The sequence below is a fragment of the Terrapene carolina genome, unplaced genomic scaffold (genome assembly GCF_002925995.2).
Source record: "Terrapene carolina triunguis isolate 2854851 unplaced genomic scaffold, T_m_triunguis-2.0 Scaffold95, whole genome shotgun sequence".
In the NCBI taxonomy this organism is placed as follows: domain Eukaryota; kingdom Metazoa; phylum Chordata; order Testudines; family Emydidae; genus Terrapene; species Terrapene triunguis.
In genome coordinates this window covers 12,709,581-12,729,063 of record NW_020664446.1, presented here as the reverse complement: position 1 = coordinate 12,729,063, position 19,483 = coordinate 12,709,581, and the positions used below count along the sequence as shown (strand labels likewise).

Below are 19,483 nucleotides of genomic sequence, written 5' to 3'. Positions count from 1 at the left end.
CTATAGGCCAAAGTCTGTTCTTACTTCCACTGGTGTAAATATGGAGTAAGTAAATTACTCTGGATTTACAGATGTCACCAACGTCAACACCTGGCACAATGTTTATAGAACTTGCAGTACATAAACACGTGTGCACTCCCATGTGTTTAAATTTACTAAATATGTTTGGATTAGTTTTCTAGAAAGAGAGACTTACAATAGGATCTGTAAAAAAAAGGGGGGGAAAGCATTTTGCTTATATATAGTATAAAAGATTATTTGAAAAAGAAAAGCTGTTTCTGAAGATGAACCTAAAGATCATGATATCATTGCTTACTAAAATAAATGTTATACACTTTGGCTTGTACGAGAAACCCAAATCCCAAACTCTGCAGTTCAGTCCCATTTATATATATTCTAATATAATTGTGAATGTTCTAATTTACATAAAAACATTTTATTTTTAATCCTACTAGATCTTGGTGTCAAGGATTACCCTGTGGAACTTTTATTAGTGTGGTTTAACAGAAATATTTCCATTCAGTTTTATTTAGTTGTCTTTCAGTTTTACTGAATGTTCTCTTCGTGGATTATTAGAAGGTAAATCTGGTCACCTGCTCCACCTTCTCTATATCTAAGCATTGCTTTGTGGATCTCTGTCACATCCCAATTTACTCATCTGGGGTGAAATCCTGAGTCCATTGAGGCTAATGGGGTGTTTAGCTGCAACTTCAGTTGGGCCAGAATTTCATTCCTCCTCTCTAGACTTAATATCAGTCTTTTCAATTGCTTTTCATTTGGAAGTACCTCCAAAGCTCTACTTTAAGATATTCAGTTTTTATACTGTGATCCCAAACTGTGTCTATAATGGGATGAATCCAAACACTAAAATCCAACATACTGACATATGAGCAAGTTTTACTGCTCCCAACTTAAAGACTGTCGGAATCTGGGGTTCTGGGTCCATCTCAAATACTTAGAAGAGCTCCCGTTATGTGATACTGTATATCATCAAGTGTTCCAATTTACTACTTAAATAGTTTCAAGTACCACTGTGGTTTGACATAGTTGGTGTCACACAAACAGTGCCCGAGGACATTTTAATAATATCAGAAACAGGGAGTCAAGGAAGCTCTTGTGGGGAGGAGGGGTGTACAGGCAAACAGTAAAAGGATATTGTGAACCTCACACACAAATACTTACAGTGGCATATATCAAATTGCATTATCTACCCTATTTATTTTAAATAATGACATCAACTATGGTAATTGCTTCTAAAAATACAATCATGCCAAGATCATATATTTTGCACTATGCAGCTAGTGAAAGCTAAGCTTACCAATACTTTACTGTACAGTGGGAACCACTACTGATTCCCAAATATGCAGCCAGCTATTGGGGTTATAGTTACAAATGTTTCCTTATAGCCAGTGCACAAGATTTAGAAAGATGAAATTCCATATAGTACTGATAACAAGGTATATTTTCCAGTCCATTACTTATTCAAAATGCATAAACATATTAGACATATACATCGCTAATATCTACTGTGAAGTAAAAAAAAAAAAGGGTAGGTCAACACAGACATCACCAGCCTTAGGCTAAAATGAGAGTAGCCATTTGAAAGTGATGGGTTTTAAAGGCATCCTTTGTGACCTTCATAATATTTTGGTTACCTGTTTAAAAAGTTATAATATGCAATATACTTTCTTAAATTACATGTAATTAATTTTTTCCAAAGACAAATACAATATGAGCATTCACCAAATTAAATGAAAGCCAAATACTGAACACTGGGATAAATGATTGAACAACTTAATAATCATTATCTTTCAAAAGTACTGTCAATATAAAAAAGTACATATCTATAGTGACCAGAGCAACCAAATTTGTTTTGGTAGCACATGAAAGATGAGAGTTAGCGGGGGGGCGGGAAGGGAGGAGAGAGGAAGGGGGACGACAAAGGGGAAAGCCAACCATTTGTTTTCTACACCTTGTTTTACAACTGAGACTGCTAAGCAACAACATACAATGAGGGCTGTTGAAAGAAATCACTTCTTTGGAAGGTCAAAGTCCCATATTTTTTAAAAAGCCAGTAGAAAGCTTAGGGCCCTATGTGCTAATGGATGGATGGAATGCTTAACTCCCATAACTAGTCCAACTGAAATTATTGGGACTTTTCATTGTTGAAGCTGGGTTAGCTGGCAGCTTTGTAGCCTACTGGAGAGCTTTCTAAATTCTTATAGGGTTCCTATTACCATAATACTTGAGCACCAAATCTGACTAAACAAAGAAGTCTGGTGTAAGGAACTGTTTGGAAACACTGTTTGCAAATCTGGTTTTCCAATAACAGTTGCAAACATAATAGCCTGTTTAAAAAATAGCGTTGGTTGCATACATTTTGAAAACAGGAAACATAAGCACTATAAGTGAAATTCATTTTTAAAAAAACAAAAACAAAAAAAATGAACATGTAACAAGACAGTATCTTAATGCAAGCAATGACACCAATATAATACAATTAAAATTTCAATACTGCTGAACTATTTTATAAAATACTTCATAGCCCATCTCTAGTCAATGTTTTTGAACAACCCTATACCAGGAACAATATAGCTAATTATATTGTCACAGAGAACCAGCAACATCCCAGATATTCTGATTTCTCCCTGAATACATTTAGTTACCAATGGAGTTTCAGAATTAAAACAAAACCATCCATCCATCCAGTAAAGGTGCAATGTATAAGGTCATATGTTGTACTTCTAGATCACTGGTCCAAAGATTTTTATTTTTTAAATAAAATAATGGTACATTACATTTCCCAGTTAAAAGTAAAAGTAGGAAATGTGAAGTTGGAATAGAACTACAATATTACTTCAGCCACACTACACACTTTATAATGAAAAGCAATGTTTTCATCTACACAATGAACCATGTAAACCAAAATAGTAAATACAGTACTACACATGTACAATACAGCCTACTTAACATTACTGTTGGGATCTGTCTGAGTTCCCTCCCCACTATAAACTCTAGGGTACAGATGTGGAGACCCGCATGAAAGACACTCCCCCCCCCCCACCGAAGCTTATTTCTACCAGCTTCGGTTAAAAACTTCCACAATGCACAAATTCCTTCCTTGCCCTTAGTATGGCTGCCACCACCAAGTGATTTAAACAAACATTCAGGGAGGGCCACTTGGAGCCCTACCTCCCCCAAAATATCCCCCCAAGCCCCTACACTCCCTTTCCTGGGGAGGTTTGAGAATAATATCCTAACCAATTGGTTACAAAGTGAGCACAGACCAACCCCCCTGAGTCTTTAGGACACTGAAAAACAATCAGGTTCTTAAAAGAAGTTTATTTAAAAAAAGATTAAAGAATCACCTTTGTAAGATCAGAATGGAAGGTAACTTTACAGGGTAACAAAAAGATTCCAAACACAGAAGATTTCCCCTCTAGGCAAAACTTTAAAGTTACAAAAACAGGGATAAACCTCCCTCTTAGCACAGGGAAAATTCACAAGCTAAAACAAAAGATAATCTAACGCATTTCCTTGCTATTACTTACTATTTCTGTAATATTAGATGCTTAGTTCAGATATGGCTTAGGGAGATGTATTTTCCCTGCCCTGGCTCCTCGCTGACCGGGAAAGAACAAAGGAACCGAAAACAAAAACCTTCCCCACAGATTTGAAAGTATCTTCTCCCCTTATTGGTCCTTTTGGTCAGGTGCCAACCAGGTTATCTGAGCTTCTTAACCCTTTACAGGTAAGGAGGGATTTTATGAACACTTAGCTATATGTTTATGACAGGATATTAAAAAAATAAATTTTAAAAAAATATATAATACAAGCACCTAAGAAGGGACCCTAGGGAGAGGAAAACTCGTTGAAGATCATCTTATAGAAACTCCCTTACATTGCACTATCAGGGAAGGAGGTAGCAGTTACTCCCATCACCCCAACAGAAAAAGGTCATTGCCTATGCACTCCAAATTTGACAGATCAGTCCCCACGGGCATCACTCCCCATGGTTCCAGACTCATTACCAGGGACTCTCTCTGACCATGAAAGCTCCCAGAGATGGTGTATGGCACATATATTGTAGCTTAGAACTTTATCATCATTTTTGCCTAGTTTTCATGGATCTGCTTACTCTTTCCCAGCGTCCAACTCCTTCCCCGGGATGGGCCCTGGCCATGTGGAAATCCTTCTGTAAGGTCCATTATGGAAGAAATAGAGTGCACTATTGCTGTTGGCACAGCTTCTCTTCCACCTGGAAGAAAGGAGATCTATGGCCAGAGAGTTTCCTCCATATGGATCTAAGTGGCACACACTGTAGAATACAGCAATAATCACAAAGCCCCTAAAATTACAGGATTAGTGATTCTCTCCAGTACTCAAGATGTCCTGTTCCTGATGTTAAGTTAAGTTTTTCTGCAAGATCTTGGTCTTCAACAAGACAAACGTCTTGCTTTATGCAAACAGTTCCAGTGACAACCTAAGAGCAAAATGTCTTTCTTCCTGCTCAGAAACTGCACTGCCCCTGTGCCGGTCAGATAGGACAGAGAAGTGTGCAGTAATGTCACAAAGGCAGAACTAATCATAGCAGATACTACTGAGCATGCCTAGGGCTGGTTGGAAAACTCATTTCCAAAAAGCATTTTCTTGGTTTTGTCTCAAACTTTTCAGACCAACTTAATATTTTTACATCCCCCAAACATCTCTATATCAATACAAAGTGCTTGTCCTCAAAGACTAATCCCATGCTAATTTTTTAGTTTAAGCCTTCAGCAGTTTTTGCTGTAGTTGTATTTTAGGGTATGTCTACACTATGGAGACTTTACCAGCATGGCTATGCCAGCATAGCCCCTTACCGTAGATGAAGCATATACTAACAGAAGCAGGGTTTGCGGTTGGTGAAGGAACACCACCTCCCCGAACAACAGTAGCTATATCAACAGAAGTACTCTTCCATACACTGGGGTTACGTCAGCACACGCCTGACCAAAATAGCTATGCTGCTATAATTTTCAACGATACATCAAACCTTAAAAAAATTGGGAAAGCTGCTTTCACCATAGGAAGACTATTTTTCTTCTTCTCTCACTAAGAAACAGCTGAAATAATTTTGTTTAAACTTTCACACACACACAAATTCACAGGAACAGCACGCAACTGCCACAAGAACCTGGCACACACAGCCAGATGTGTGCATGTTTACAACTTGCCAAAAAAATTATAAAGCACCAGAACTCAATTAATACCAAATATAATAATTGTAACTGTAACCTCTGGAGTCAGTGGATACTGTCCACTATAACAGCACACCGTTTTTGCAACCGTGACCAAAACTGGTGACCAGAGCTAGGAAATAAAGTTTCGTAATTTTCTATCAGTACTCCTGAGAGTCACTCTTGTTACAATATATTGGGAATTTTTTGAGTTGTCAGAGAATGAGAAATGAAGGTAAAAGTGAAGCTTCTAGTTCCTACTTCATTACACCATTGAAAAGAACCTGCAGGAGCAGGTGACAATCTCCAGACTTCAGGAACTACAAGAGGGCTCTCTATTAGACAGCTATTGAAAGCTTTAAACCAAAAAACTGATTATGTTCAAGCCACAAGGGAGCAAATTCCTAGTACCAGATAATAAAGTGGGACCTCTTATTTATGCTCCCCACAGTAGGCATTACACCAGAAAATCAGACTTGTCTAAAACTGATGGAAAAGACAAGATGGTAACAGAGTTTCAAGAAATTAATATAACCTATTGTCCAGCACACAAAATAACTTGCAAACTAATTAGCATATAAAAAAACTTGCATGAAACCTCAGAATCCCCACTGCACAATTGGTAGACTTTATAGACGATAATATTTCTACTCTGCTGGATCTGGGCATCAGCAATGAGCCCACATAACAAGACAGATGCTATTAGACTCTTAGGGGATGGGAAGGAGGAAGCAGAAGTTTTGCTGCCTTCTCCACACCCTACCCACTCCCAACAACTTTTTCTTCTCCACATATGGACTTCTGAAAAGTTGAATCTAATATTCACCCTTATGATAAATGAAGGGGGGGGGGAAGGGGAGAGCTCCCTTTGATGGACACCCAGCCAGCCAGCTAGCTGTAAAATCCCTCTTGGTATCTGTTCTCGGCTTGCTTTACTGTAAAGGGCTAAAAGCCCCCCAGGTAAAGAAAAGGAAGTGGGCACCTGACCAAAAGAGCAAATGGGAAGGTAGAACTGTTTAAAATTGGGAAAGAAACTTTCCCTCTCTCTGTTGTTCTGTCTGGGTTGCAGGGACACAGAGAGGCAATGCTGTAAGCAGCTTTAAACCAGGTATGATTAGAGATTATCAATTCATACCTCAAACCTACTTATCTGAAGCCTCAGATATGTAAGTAAAATTAGGGAATGTCTAAAAAGACATGAGTAGGTTTGTTTCTGTTTATTTTTTAAGGCTTGTGAACTCCTCTGTGCTAACCCCAGATGCTTCTGTTTGCTTGTACCCTTCAAGATGAACCCCCAAGAAAGCTATTTTGGGTGCTTAATTTTTGGAATTGCTCTTTTAAAAATCTAGCAAAAGCCTAAGTTCCAGGTGTATTTTCTTCCTTTTTATTTTTAATAAAATTTACCTTTTTTAAGAACAGGACTGGATTTTTGGTGTCCTAAGAGTTTTGAGCATGTTGTTTTATTAGCTGGTAGCAACAACTAATTTCCTTTGTTTTCTTTCTGAGCTCTTCCCCGCAGAGGGGGTGAAAGGGCTTGAGGGTACCCCACAGGAAGGAATTCCCAAGTGCTCCTTCCTGGGTCCAAGGGGGTTCTTGGCATTTGGGTGGTGGCAGCATTTACCAAGCCAAGGTCAGAGAAAAGCTGTAACCTTAGGAGTTTAATACAAGCCTGGAGTGGCAAGTATTAATTTTTAAAATCCTTGCGGGCCCCCACCTTCTGTACTCAAAATGACAGAGTGGGGATTCAGCCTTGACAAGCCTCACTAATTCTCAGGACATGGAGGGAGTCCACTGCAACCCAATAAAAATATTAATACACGTGAATTCAATGAAACTGGGAAATACAATTTAGTAAGTGTTTGTTGAGGAGTCTTGCTGCTCAAATTAGTATGGATCAGGGCTGTCAAGCGATTAAAAAAATTAATCGTGATTAATTGCATCATCAAATCGCTCTGTAAAACAAATACCATTTATTTAAATATTTTTGGATGTTTTCTATATTTTCAAATATATTGATTTCAATTGCAACAGAATACAAATTGTATAGTGCTCACTTTATATTTATTTTATTACAAATATTTGCACTGTAAAAAAAAAATATAGTATTTTTCAAATCACCTAAGTACTGTAGTGCAATCCCTAGCATGAAAATTGAACTTACAAATGTAGAATTATGTACAAAAAATAATTGCACTCAAAAATAAAACAATGTAAAATGTTAGAGCCTACAAGTCCACTCAGTCCTACTTCTTGTTCAACCAATTGCTCAGACAAACAAGTTTGTTTATAATTTGCAGGAGATAATGCTGCCCGCTTGTTTATAATGTCACCTGAAAGTGATAACAGGCGTTCGCATGGCACTGTTGTAGCCAGTGTCGCAAGATATTTACATGCCAGATGCGATAAAGATTCATATGTCCCCTCATGCTTCGCCCACCATTCCCAGAGGACATGCTTCCATGTTGATGATGGGTTCTGCTCGATAACAATCCAAAGCAGTGCAGACTGATGCACGTTCATTTTCATCATCATGAGTCAGACGCCACCAACAAAAGGTTGATTTTCTTTTTTGGTGGTTCGGGGTTCTGTAGTTTCCGCATCGGACTGATGCTCTTTTAAGACTTCTGAAAACATGCTCTACACCTCATCCCTCTCAGATTTTGGAAAGCACTTCAGATTCTTAAAACTTGGGTCAAGTTCTGTAGGTATCTTTAGAAACCTCACATTGTTAACTTCTTTGCATTTTGTCAGATCTGCAGTGAAAGCGTTCTTAAATCAAACAACATGTACTGGGTCGTCATCCATAACACGAAATATATGGCAGAATGCAGGTAAAACAGAGTAGGAGACGTAGAATTCTCCCCCAAGGAGTTCAGTCATAAAAAAATAATGCATTAATTAAATTTAACGGGCATCATCAGCATGGAAGCATGTCCTCTGGAATGGTGGCCAAAGCATGAAGGGGCATAAGAATGTTTAGCATAGCTGACCCATGAATACTTAACAATGCCGTCTACAACAGTGCCATGTGAACACTTGTTCTCATTTTCAGGTGACACTGTAAATAAGAAGTGGGCGGCATTATCTCCCGTAAATGTAAACAAACTTGTTTGTCTAAGTGACTGGCTGACCAAGAATAGGACTGAGTGGACTTACAGATTCTAAAGTTTTACTATATGCACTTTCACAATAGAGAGTGCACTACAGTACTTAGTATTTGTCAATTCACCGCATATATTTCTTTTATCATTTTTACAATGTAGATATTTGTAATAAAAATATAAAGTGAGTACTATGCACTTTGTATCGTGTTGTAAATTGAAATAAAATATTTGAAAATGTAGAAAAATGATCCACAATATTTAATAAATTTCAATTGGTATTCTATTAACAGTGAGATTAAAACTGCGATTAATCGTGATTAATTTTTTTAATCGCAATTACTTTGAGTTAATCGCATGAGTTAACTGTGATTAATCGATGGCCTTAATATAGATGCAAATATTTTATTAATCAAGGGGTATCTGCTTCTATGACGCTTTAAATTCTGCGTAATGTATGGTAACAAGACTTAGGTTATTCTTCAGAAGTTTGTGCTACTACTGATAAAAGAAAGAAAACTGAATAAAAACTCCAAAATGAAACCATGCGGAGAAGATGAAACTGACCAATGTGCTTTCGTTCTCTATATTTAAATATGTAAATATTTAAAAATGAACGGCATTGTTATTGATTTAACATCCAAAAGTCTGTTAGGTACTTTATAGACATTGAGGTATCTCCCCCATGCTCCCTGGAATGTCTTTCCATATACTTCTATTGGCTAGGTCTATATGATTTAAAAATCCAAACTTCGCCCTCTCATTCCAATTTTTGCTGTAGGTCAGTACTTACTCTGTTTCAGTTGTGTGTTCTGGGCACAGTTTTCTTCATTCAGGAGAAAAGTACAATGTAGATATATGGAGAGGAAGCAAATAATGCACTTTATCAAAGATTTAGCTACTATTTTCACCTATTCACTTTTTCCCTATCTCTCTTTCATCCACCCCAAAGCAACATGTAGAGAATAATCTTACCTCCCGTAACAGATTCCCTATAGAGGAAAAGCTAGGTTACCATGGAATCAGTCAATTAATTTTGACACCTGCTTACTAAGATTGATCAATCATCTTTGACGTCTCTCTACTAGGTTGCTATTCCTCAATTTAGAAAAAAAAAAAATACTCTCACAGGAGAATTAATGGGCCCCAAGACTCCCTAGAGTCTTTCCCTTATGTTAATGCTTTCAATGTTTGCTAATTCAACTCACTCATTCCCAGAGCTCAACTAATTATAGATCCTTTTCCAGGAAAGAAGACTTATTTTAAAGAAAGATCCCAGTTCTTTGTGTATTAAGCCTCACCTTAAAATCCCAAAGAATCCCAACATGCTTTTCGCCTCTACCAGTCAAGTTTAAATCAGTTAAAAGTTCATTTTTAACCTTGCACCCATTCTCTCACACACTTCAAACTGTTGAAGCATAGAACTCCACTTTAAAATAATATAGGCATGTTCAAAGTCACGACAGAATTCTATATTCAATTAACATTTTTGTATACCTTGTATTTACATCCTGTTTTAATTTTAATTGCATGTACAATAGTCCAACATGCTTATCAATAACATCTCTGCTCTTGTTGAAACATTCTCTACAATAATTGTTATTGATTGGAGCAACAAGCATCAGTGAGGTCCCAGACAGTCGTCACCTACAAGTGTCACTGTGAAAAACCTCGCCATTGGCTGCACATGTCTACAGCAGATGGTTCTGCCTCATAGACAGATGAGAATGGGATAGGCTAGTTCCATTATAACAAGAAAGCCTCCCCGTATTCTGTACAAGTCAGAAAGGCCTTCAAATCACATGGCTGCAAGGCAAAGCTTATGATATCGCTTTCCCCCTTCTGCACCCATATTCCAGCTGCTATCTATTCTAGACATTTACAATACACTAATCATCACACTGTTAAGCACCTAGCTAAATTTCATGGCTTGCAAGTCATTTGTGCTACCAAATAATGGCAAACTTTACACAGCCCCCACTTAGATTGGGTAAGTCTTTACAATGCTATATTACCACCACATAGTTTTAACAGAGTACGGTCCATTTTTCTTCTCAAAAGTAAAGCTTTATGGCACCCAATCTCGATAACTTTTCCAGACCAGTGTATCTTTAAAAGCAGTTCTCCCAAATAAGCAAAAAGCTTGTTCTGTAACAAAATTATAATGTTGGCATCAGTGACACTTAATGATATGCACCCTAGAATAGAGTAGCTAATGACAAATGCATTCTGATTTTACCAAAACCCCCAAGGATCCAAGTCTTAAACATTGTGCACTTAACTAAGGAAATGTTGCCCTTTTAATATGCAGCTAGACCTTCCTCTAGGTGAGGATGGATTATTAGCATTCTACTGGAATTGAGCAGAGTGCCATGAGGCAAAATGTAACCGACGCGCTTCTGGCCATTAAGTTAACCTGACAAATGCAACTGATGTAAACAAACAAATGCTTTAATACCAAATAATCAAGAAAATTCCTCTAAGGGCTAATGCCTAAAGGCATTCTAGTGTCATCAGCTTTAGTAACCCATCAGAGAATATATTCATTAATTACAAGCTTTGAAATTTAATCAAAAGATTAAAGTTTGACCTAGCCCTTGTACTATTAGGATATGCTGTGACTGGCATCAAGCTACAGGATATAGATAATCCCTTTGAAGCAAGGCATTCCTGGCTCTATAAGCATGTCTACTGCTGATCATTGTACACAAAGAAGATCCACAGAGGCTTCCCCTCCTGTCATTCACAATCCTCCTGACAATTAGCCCATGGTTCCAGGGTTACTGACCAGTTACAAAACCCCAAATCCTTCACACATGTGCTTAACATATCAATTTTAACTGTAGTTAGCATGCAGATGAAACAGCTTAATATCTCCATCTTTCATATTTGCCCTCCCTTTTCCAAGTCAGTCAACAACTCACTAATGGAACAAACACAGGATCATCAAGTTCTCAGGCAAATTCTGCTCTTCCCAAAGCAGGTACATTACTTTAGCCAACATGTCTTGCAACTGTTCCTTAAGTTAACAAGAGTGACTTGTTTGCCTGAAAAGTATGCTCATTTTGCTCACCTGCACCCAGAATCAAACATTTTTTTAACATTCATAATTATTAAAGATAACATGGAAGCCATCTTGTTCAGCTTTCATTTGCCAAAAGAGGGGGGGGGGGAACTTTTACGCAAATCTAAGTAGGTTTTAAATAATTTAGTTGACAGTATTCTCTTTTTAAATTCCCCTTGAAGACATAATTTGTGATGGTGCCTCTTACAGATATCAAGCACACTGTTATTGTTAACTAGATATCATATGGCATTTTTCAGCTGTAGATCTCAAAGTGCTTCATAAGAACGGGTGAGTACAATTTAGCCATATCTGATATGTAAAGAAAACAGAGAGGCTAAGTGATTTGTCTAAGGTCATGCCACAGATTAGTTGCAAACTGGAAGCAGAACACTGGTCATCTCACTCCCAGTCTAGTATCTTATCCACTGAGCTATGCTAACTTCCTTTTAAGCAAGCTTAGCAAAGGATCAGAGTGACAGCGCTAGAAACTCAATCTTCCATTGTATCCACAGAATAGATAAATCAGGGTATCAGTGTATGCTTCCCCGCTCCATCCAGTCAGCATGCATTAGTCCACTTTCAGGAGTGAAAACATAGTTCAGTCTCTTTGACTCATTCAGCCCTTGCAAGGAGATTTCATAAGTTAAGCACCACCACCCCAACACCACCTCTTCTTCCCACAGAACCATAATTAACCCATATTATATTGTTCAATAATGAATGGAAAGCATATGTATATGATGCTAGGTGTGTGTTAATTAATGCCTGTCTTGTTAGGAGCACTTGAAAGAAGGTTGGTGGGAGGAGGAGTGGAATGGGAGAAAGATTTTAGTCCCCTGAAGGAAAATCATTCAAATGTATTAACGTTTTTTCCTTCACCAGGGAAGCTCCTGGAGATACGTGTCATTTTCATAAGGGTCGCAGAAGGGACAGCACTATTAAGACAGACACTCTTTCCTTATAACCTGTGTATCATTTTAACATTAGCCTTAATAAAAAATTTTAAAACTGTATTCATCAGTTCAACATCTGATCTGCAGTTGCAGGGGAAGGGGGGGAGTGGACTCGTGTGTGGTGGGCCTATTTCATCTTCAACTTCTGTAACCTACTTCAGTCACACACCCACAAAATCATGTCAGGCAAAGGCAAACATGGGGGGGGGGGAAATGATCATACATTAAGCAGAGACTTACTTGAACCGGCCCTGGCAATGCTGGCACTGGTCTCCTACCCAGCCCTGGTCACAGAGGCAGGTGGAGTTGACACACCGCCCGGAGAAGCAGGAGGTCCTGTCACAGGGCTTGGACTGGGACACCTGGGCATAGAGCACCAGGTACAGGACGCCGTAGAAGAGCAGCCAGCTGTTCATATCCAGCAGCGAGGCGGAGCAGCAGGGGGAAGAGGAACAAGGTCTCCAGACTCCGTGGGGCGCAGGGGAGCCTGCCACCCTCCGCCAGGCGCTCCCCAGATCCATCGTCGCCGCCGGACGCGCGGACTCCGCCGGGCGGCTCGGAGCAGACCCCCGCCCAGCCACCCGACCCGCGCCGGACGGCGGCACTGAGAGGCTGCGGGCGGCCCCCACCCTCAGCCGCTGGGAGACCGTCCTGGAGAGAATTAATCCTGTCAGGGCGAGCCCAACCCCCCTTCCACTCCCCGAGCCCAGCGCCGCCGCCACCCGTGAGGTAGAGCCCAGCCCTCGCAGCCCCGCTCCCCTCCTCCACGGAGGGGGAGCCTGGCTCGTGACCGGGCGGTTCCGCCTCACCAGCTCCCTCGCCACTGATAACGGGACAAGGGCAGCAGCGGGGAGGCAGCTGCCGCCTCCTCTCCCCTCAGCTGAGCGCTCCCGCGCCCTCTACAGCATCCCCCAACCAGGCGGCCCGGGAGCGGGGGGGCGGGGAGCTCTTATCTGCCCCCCTACTGGGGGGGTGGGAGATTAGCAGCCAGCCGCTGTCCCAGCTGACAGTGTCCAAGCAGCCATTTTCCAGGGCTCATGATAATCTCCGCTCAGCGCCGCCTGGCCGGTTGGCTGCCGACCCACCCCGCTTCCTCCCTTGGTCCGCTCGGAGCCGCCGCTCGCTCCGCCAGGCCCGGAGCGCGAGCGCGGCTGCTCCTCTCTGGAGGAATCACCCCCCCCTCCCCGCCTCAGCCAGGCGGGCGCGCGCGGCTCAAGCACCAGCCCAGGCTGCTGATGGTGCTGCCGCCGCCGGAGCAACTGCCCTGGGAAGGATGCGGACTAACCGCCCCCGGAGTGGGGGTTATTTCACAGTAGCCCTCGGCCAGCTCCCTTGTCCCAAACCCGCCCTGCCCCGTTAAATATATAAACCTGTGCTGGTGGCTGCCGGTCAACAGAAATCCCTCCCCTCCATGCTAAAGAAAGGGCTGAGATTGCAATGCTCTCTCCCACCCACCCTCCTCCTGCTGCAGCTGCTTCACAGGAGAGACCATCCAACTACCCCACAAAGAGAGCTGAGCATGTGCAGCCCAGGAGCCCCTTAAAGGCACAGCGCGTTGCGCTGTTGGCTGGGGTTTGCACGAGGGAGGGACAGCGCACTGCGCACACGGGGTTGTTGTCTTGTTAAACAAGAAGTGAAGCGGCTCTTCCAAACCTTCAGAGGAGCACGGGGGAGGAGGATTTCAAAAATATTTCCAACCGCTATGACACGCTAAAGGGGAAAACCACACTATGGTTTGGTTTGGTTTCAGAGCGCCCTGCCTTATTCAGGGGCGACTTTTCCTCTTTCATACAGGACAAATCGCTGGATAGGAGGAAAGCCATTCCTGTTTCCGACACCAGGGTGGTTGTTTTTGTTTTTGTTTTTGTTTTTTAAGTCAGCGGTAACACGAAAGTACAATGACTTTCTCAGTATCACTGTAATTTTACTGCATTCTTAGTTTCCCACATTTTCTAGAATGCATTCAAAATAAATACCCACCAACTGCAGAACCACCACAATTTACCATGTACTATTCACCACCTGACCTGAATTCCATCTACTATCCCTCTCCAATATTCCAAACTTATGAGCAGCTACAAACAGTTGTTTTTTATTGATTTATTTTCCATACCACGTTCCTATGTTACAATTGAACACACACACACACAAAGTTTGGGGACCCCCTTGCTGTCTATCCATAAAAGAGAGAGACAGACAATGGTCGCAATCTTCTGAAACCTGTACATAACCCTCAGGTTGAGAATTTATGATGTAGAATCATAGAATTGTAGGACTGGAAGGGACCTCAAGAGGTCATTTAGTCAAATCCCCTGCACTCAAGACAATGTAAGCATATAAGCAATGTCTGATGTAACAAAAATTGTGTGAAAAGAGAACCAGTTCTATAACTTAGTGTCTTGAAAGAGATGAACCTGAGTGACAAAGTTAATTTCTCAAATTAGATCCAAATCTGAATTTTCCAAAAATTCAGTGACATTCATATTTGGTTTTCTGGCTTAGCCCATGAAAGAGACAGGCCCATCTTTTTTTGAATCATATGCTGACCTGAACTTCCCCATAATCCAGGAGACTGAAAGGAACCCAGTGCTTAGTGTAGTAGGAAGGGAGCCTGAAACATAAGGCCTTGTATCAGAAGCCTGGTATGGTCTAAAGTAGTGGTCAAAGCTTTCCTGCTATAAAGCAAAGTTAAGTTGTGAGCAAGAGGCAAGCCCTGCTCACGGAACCTGGAAAAGAACGGGGCTGGTATTGCAAAAACACACATGTTCCTAAGAAAGACTAGGCACAGGACACTCACGCAAACACATTCCAGAAGGCTGGTACCAGAACACCCCAATACCAAGTACTGTACAAACATCCTCCCCCCCAAATATAACAGGAACACGCTGACCTCTCTTAAAAGATAAGGTCAGGATGACAGTATAATAAAAAAGATGTTTGATTGAACCAACATGTACAAGGTAATGGGTGGTAAAAACCCACGTCAGGGGGCAGTAACTAATCCTCTCAGGGGGGCAATACATAACTTATTTGCATTGATGTATAAAATGAAGCCTCAAAGGGAGTCTCTCTGTCTAGACTAGGGAGGAACAGAAAGTCCGGCCGTTCACTGAGCTGGTCCAGTGTTACAGGATACATGTATTAGTGGTCCGGTAGAGTCTGTGGGATACAGGTACTCAGAGCCGTCCCTTGGGCAGAGAGAATCGGGGCGACAGCCCTGGGCCCTGCGCTTTGGGGAGCCCTGCGCTTCAATAAAATCGGGACTGTCCCGATATTAAGCCCTTTGTCCCGCGTCCCGACAGATGCCATTTGTCCCGATATTCAGGTGAGGAGGCGGGGAGGTGAGATGGGCAGGCGAGTGGGGTGAGGAGGCGAACAGGGAGGTGAGCAGCAGGCGGGAGGGGGGTGAGGAGGCAATGCCTGCAATGCAGAGAAAGGCCAAAGCTCCAATACAGCGACAAGGCCAAGCAAGGCCTCAAGAAATTCAGCATTCCCACTGACAACTGGAAAAATCCTGCCTACAATCGTTCAGGTTGGAGAAGACTGGTGCAGTCACCACGGAGAGGTATTAGAGAGCCCAGGTTGAAGCCCACAGGTGAACCAGGAAGCAGAGTATGCTTCAACTTCCGTCTGGTGATTGGACCTCTAGCCTCTGTGAGAAGGTTTGCCGCACACGCATTGGGCTCTTTTCCCATACCATTGCTAAGCACCACTGACGGGCTGACTTTGTCACATCTTTCATCTGTCAATTCAAGATATTGGACGGCCATATAGAAACCCCAACCAAGCTAAGCACATATACATAGTTAAAAACAGTCCCTGTCTTGAAAAGCCTATACACTTAATAGACAAGACAAATACAGCGTGGGAGAGGCTGAGAGATAAAGTGTTTTGCCCAAGGTTACACCAACAGGGCAGAGTCATGAATAAAACCCGAGCATCTGGACTTAGTCCAGGGCTCTATCCACAGGACCACACTGTCCCACTAACCAAGTCTAGATAGATGATTTCATTTTTCTGAATTTCTTTTCTTCATTATTAAACATCTTTCTTTGTATGGGTTTTGTAATGAATCAGCGAGTTCATGCAATGTGTGAGGAAATGGAAATTATGCTGCTGCTTTATACTTTATGAAAAAAGCTCAATCCTGAATTTATGCCGAACAGTCTGTTAATTGTGCCAAATTAAATGTCATTAAGTCTACTGAACAACCGTCTTCTGTTAAGGAGTGATATGAGACCAACAACTGAGTTAATTTAAGATTAAGTATCAAGATACAACTGGAGTTCAAAGATCAGTTATTCATTTCAGACCATATGAAATTTTTTGTTCAATGCAGAAGGAAGAGACATTCATAAATAATCTTCAGCCCAAGTTCAGCATTCTCTCTTGATTTTTTCTTACTCCTCTTATGCCAAGGAACAGAGTAGGAAAAACTGCTCCATCTTTCTCTAACATCTGATGTAGATTTTGTTTCAGACTTATGGAAGCCAGCCAAGTTTTTAAAGCAGTCAATCAAAGCAAAGGTAATTCCAAAGGGGCACTGCATCCCTTTAACAACCAAGAGCTCTGTTCAATAGCTCAATTATCAGTTTTCCAGCAGTATGTTTGTTCATTAAACACCAATTTTCCCTCCTAAGTATAAATATGAAAAGTACATAGAAATGAAAAGAAAGGAAAAATTATGAAAAGAAGTATATCACAGTGGTTCTCAAACTTTCGTACTAGTGACCCCTTTCACATAGCAAGCCTCTGAGTGCGACCCCCCTAATAAATATATAAAAAAGTGTTTTTAATTTAACACCATTATAAATGCTGGTGGCAAAGTGGGGTTTGGGGCGGAGGCTGACAGCTCACGACCCCCCAGGTAATAACCTCATGACCCCCTGAGGGGTCCCGACCCCCAGTTTGAGAACCCCCTGGATATCAGGATGTTGTATTATTGATGGTCAGCTAGAAGACTTATGGGCATGGCTGTCCTTACCCATATGCAAACAACACAGCTGTGTAGGGCACCAGGAAATTTGGGTGCCCCAAATTGGCCCAAATTTCCTGGTGCCCTACGCAGCTGCATGTTGCTCCAGTGGCCAGCCCAATCCCCCAGCCAGAAATCTGCCCCCGCTCCCTCCCCATGCCCACTCCACCCCATCCTCACAGCCCCTGCACCTGCTCTGCCCTCACCCCACCTCTTCCCACCCCTGCTCGGCCCCAGCGCCACACCCACTCCATCCATTCCCCTGAGCTACGTCCTGGGGGACTGCAGCAGGGGTTGGGCACACCTGGCACTCACCGGGTGGCGAGGAGCAACCCGGCCCCAGCCCGCTCTGCATTGCCGGCTCGTGCTGGGGGGGCGGTTTCCCCCCAGTTCCCCAAGCCTGCTCGTGCCCCCCACAGACATTGGGCATAGCCCCCCACCCACAGGGGGGCTGCGTAGGGCACCGCAATGTCTAGGGACGGCCCTACTTATGGAGCTATGCTGGAAGACGTTCCCGACTTACACAAAATTCGACTTACGCAAGGCGTTCTGGAACGGAACGCTTGGTAAGTCAGGGAGCTTCTGTATTGGGAGTCATAAGACTTGGGAAATTATAAAAAAGTAGAAAGATTTATTTCTATTGAGCAAAACAGTAATGAGTTCTATGGCTAAAATAACTGAAGACCTCTTTAGAGTTTTCTGGGTGTAGGAGAAGAGCAAAGAGGAAACATGCATTTGCTAACTGGACAGGTCAGACAGCTGTCTCTTTAGCTGAACAGTAACTGGCCATCCATGTAAATGAAGGAATACAAACCTTTTGGGTGTTGTGTATCACACCAGTTCAGTTCATTATAGTTTTCATAATCCTAGTGAATGAGAGATATGCAGACCCCAGTACTAGTTCTCTGGTACTCTAATTTGATGAGGAATTTTTGTATCAGTAGGAGTTAATAAATGTATCTGCTGGGTGAAGGCTGGTCTGTCAATTCTTTTCATCATTACAGGACTGTAGGATATTCCACTTTTTTTGGCTGTGTCATAGTCTGAATCATTCCTTTCTCAAGTGCTTGATATGGAAATAATCTGCACTATTAAAATTCCAACTCAAAAGCAAATAAGTATGTGACTAACTCATTCAGCTGGAAAAGGGTTTAAGTTACTGAATGAGAGAGAACAGTTTAAGCTTAGATAAAGAAGAGACTCTAAGGCTTTGTCTACATTGGCAAATGAAAGACAAAACTTTTGTCGATCAGAGGTGTTAAAAAAAACACACACACACACACACACACCCCGAAAGACAAAAGTTTTGTCGACGACAAGCACTGGTGTGAACAGTGCTTTGTTGGCAGGAGAGCTCTCCTGCCGACAATGCAAACGCCGCTCTTTGTGGGTGGACGTTTTTTGTTGGCAGGAGAGCCGACAGATAGTGGCTAGACTGCATGACTTATAGCGGCACAGCTGTAGCGACACAGCCATATCGCTAAAAGCTGTGTAGTGCAGTGTAGGAGCACGCTCCTGCCGACTACGCTAATGCCGCTCGTTGGGGATGGAAACAGCGGCTACACTGCACGCCTTTTAGTGGCACGGCTGTAGTGGCACAGCCAAGTGATGCTACAGGAAGAGTTTGAACAAACCCCTTCAGGAGCATGCTTCCAATGAAGCAGGATGCTCTTCTTACAATTACAGACTAAAGATTGTAATAGGCACACATTATGATATGGGGGTAAGCAGGGTAACCCACACAATAAAAAGTTGAAGCACTACAATAGAGAGAAAAAGCAAGGCAACAAATACAAAGGCTTTTCAAGCTACTGCTATACAAAGCTAGGGCGCTAATACAATAAAAGGAAAACACTTACTGTGACATTTGTGGCTAACTAGCAGAACAGCTAAAAATGCTGAATTTCTACCTACATACAGGCCTATATTGTGCACTTTAAACTATAGCCCTCATTGTGGGAGGGTGTGGAGTGGGTGCCAGGCAGTAGGAGCCCAAAGGCATATAGTCCATGAGCCAGACAACTTTTGGTATCGTCTGGATGGGCAAGTTCCCATCTTTTTTTGAAAGGTCCATGCATACACATTACATAAATATGTATTGGACCTTTCTGCATGGCAGCTTAAAGGTGGAGTTAGGCCTGTTTCCATGGAAACCGTATATGTAAGGGTAA

At 42.0% G+C, this 19,483-nt stretch overlaps 1 protein-coding gene across 1 annotated transcript in view; it reads right to left on the bottom strand.

The window, feature by feature from the left end:
• Positions 1–13,130, bottom strand: part of ATRNL1 (attractin like 1) — a 998,829-nt gene extending 985,699 nt beyond the window's left edge. Inside the window, exon 1 of the mRNA XM_026651053.2 lies at positions 12,578–13,130. Coding sequence (XP_026506838.1) covers positions 12,578–12,858 — 281 coding nt within the window. The 5' untranslated portion in view covers positions 12,859–13,130. The remainder of the gene's footprint in view (positions 1–12,577) is intronic.
• Between the last annotated feature and the right edge of the window lie 6,353 nt (positions 13,131–19,483).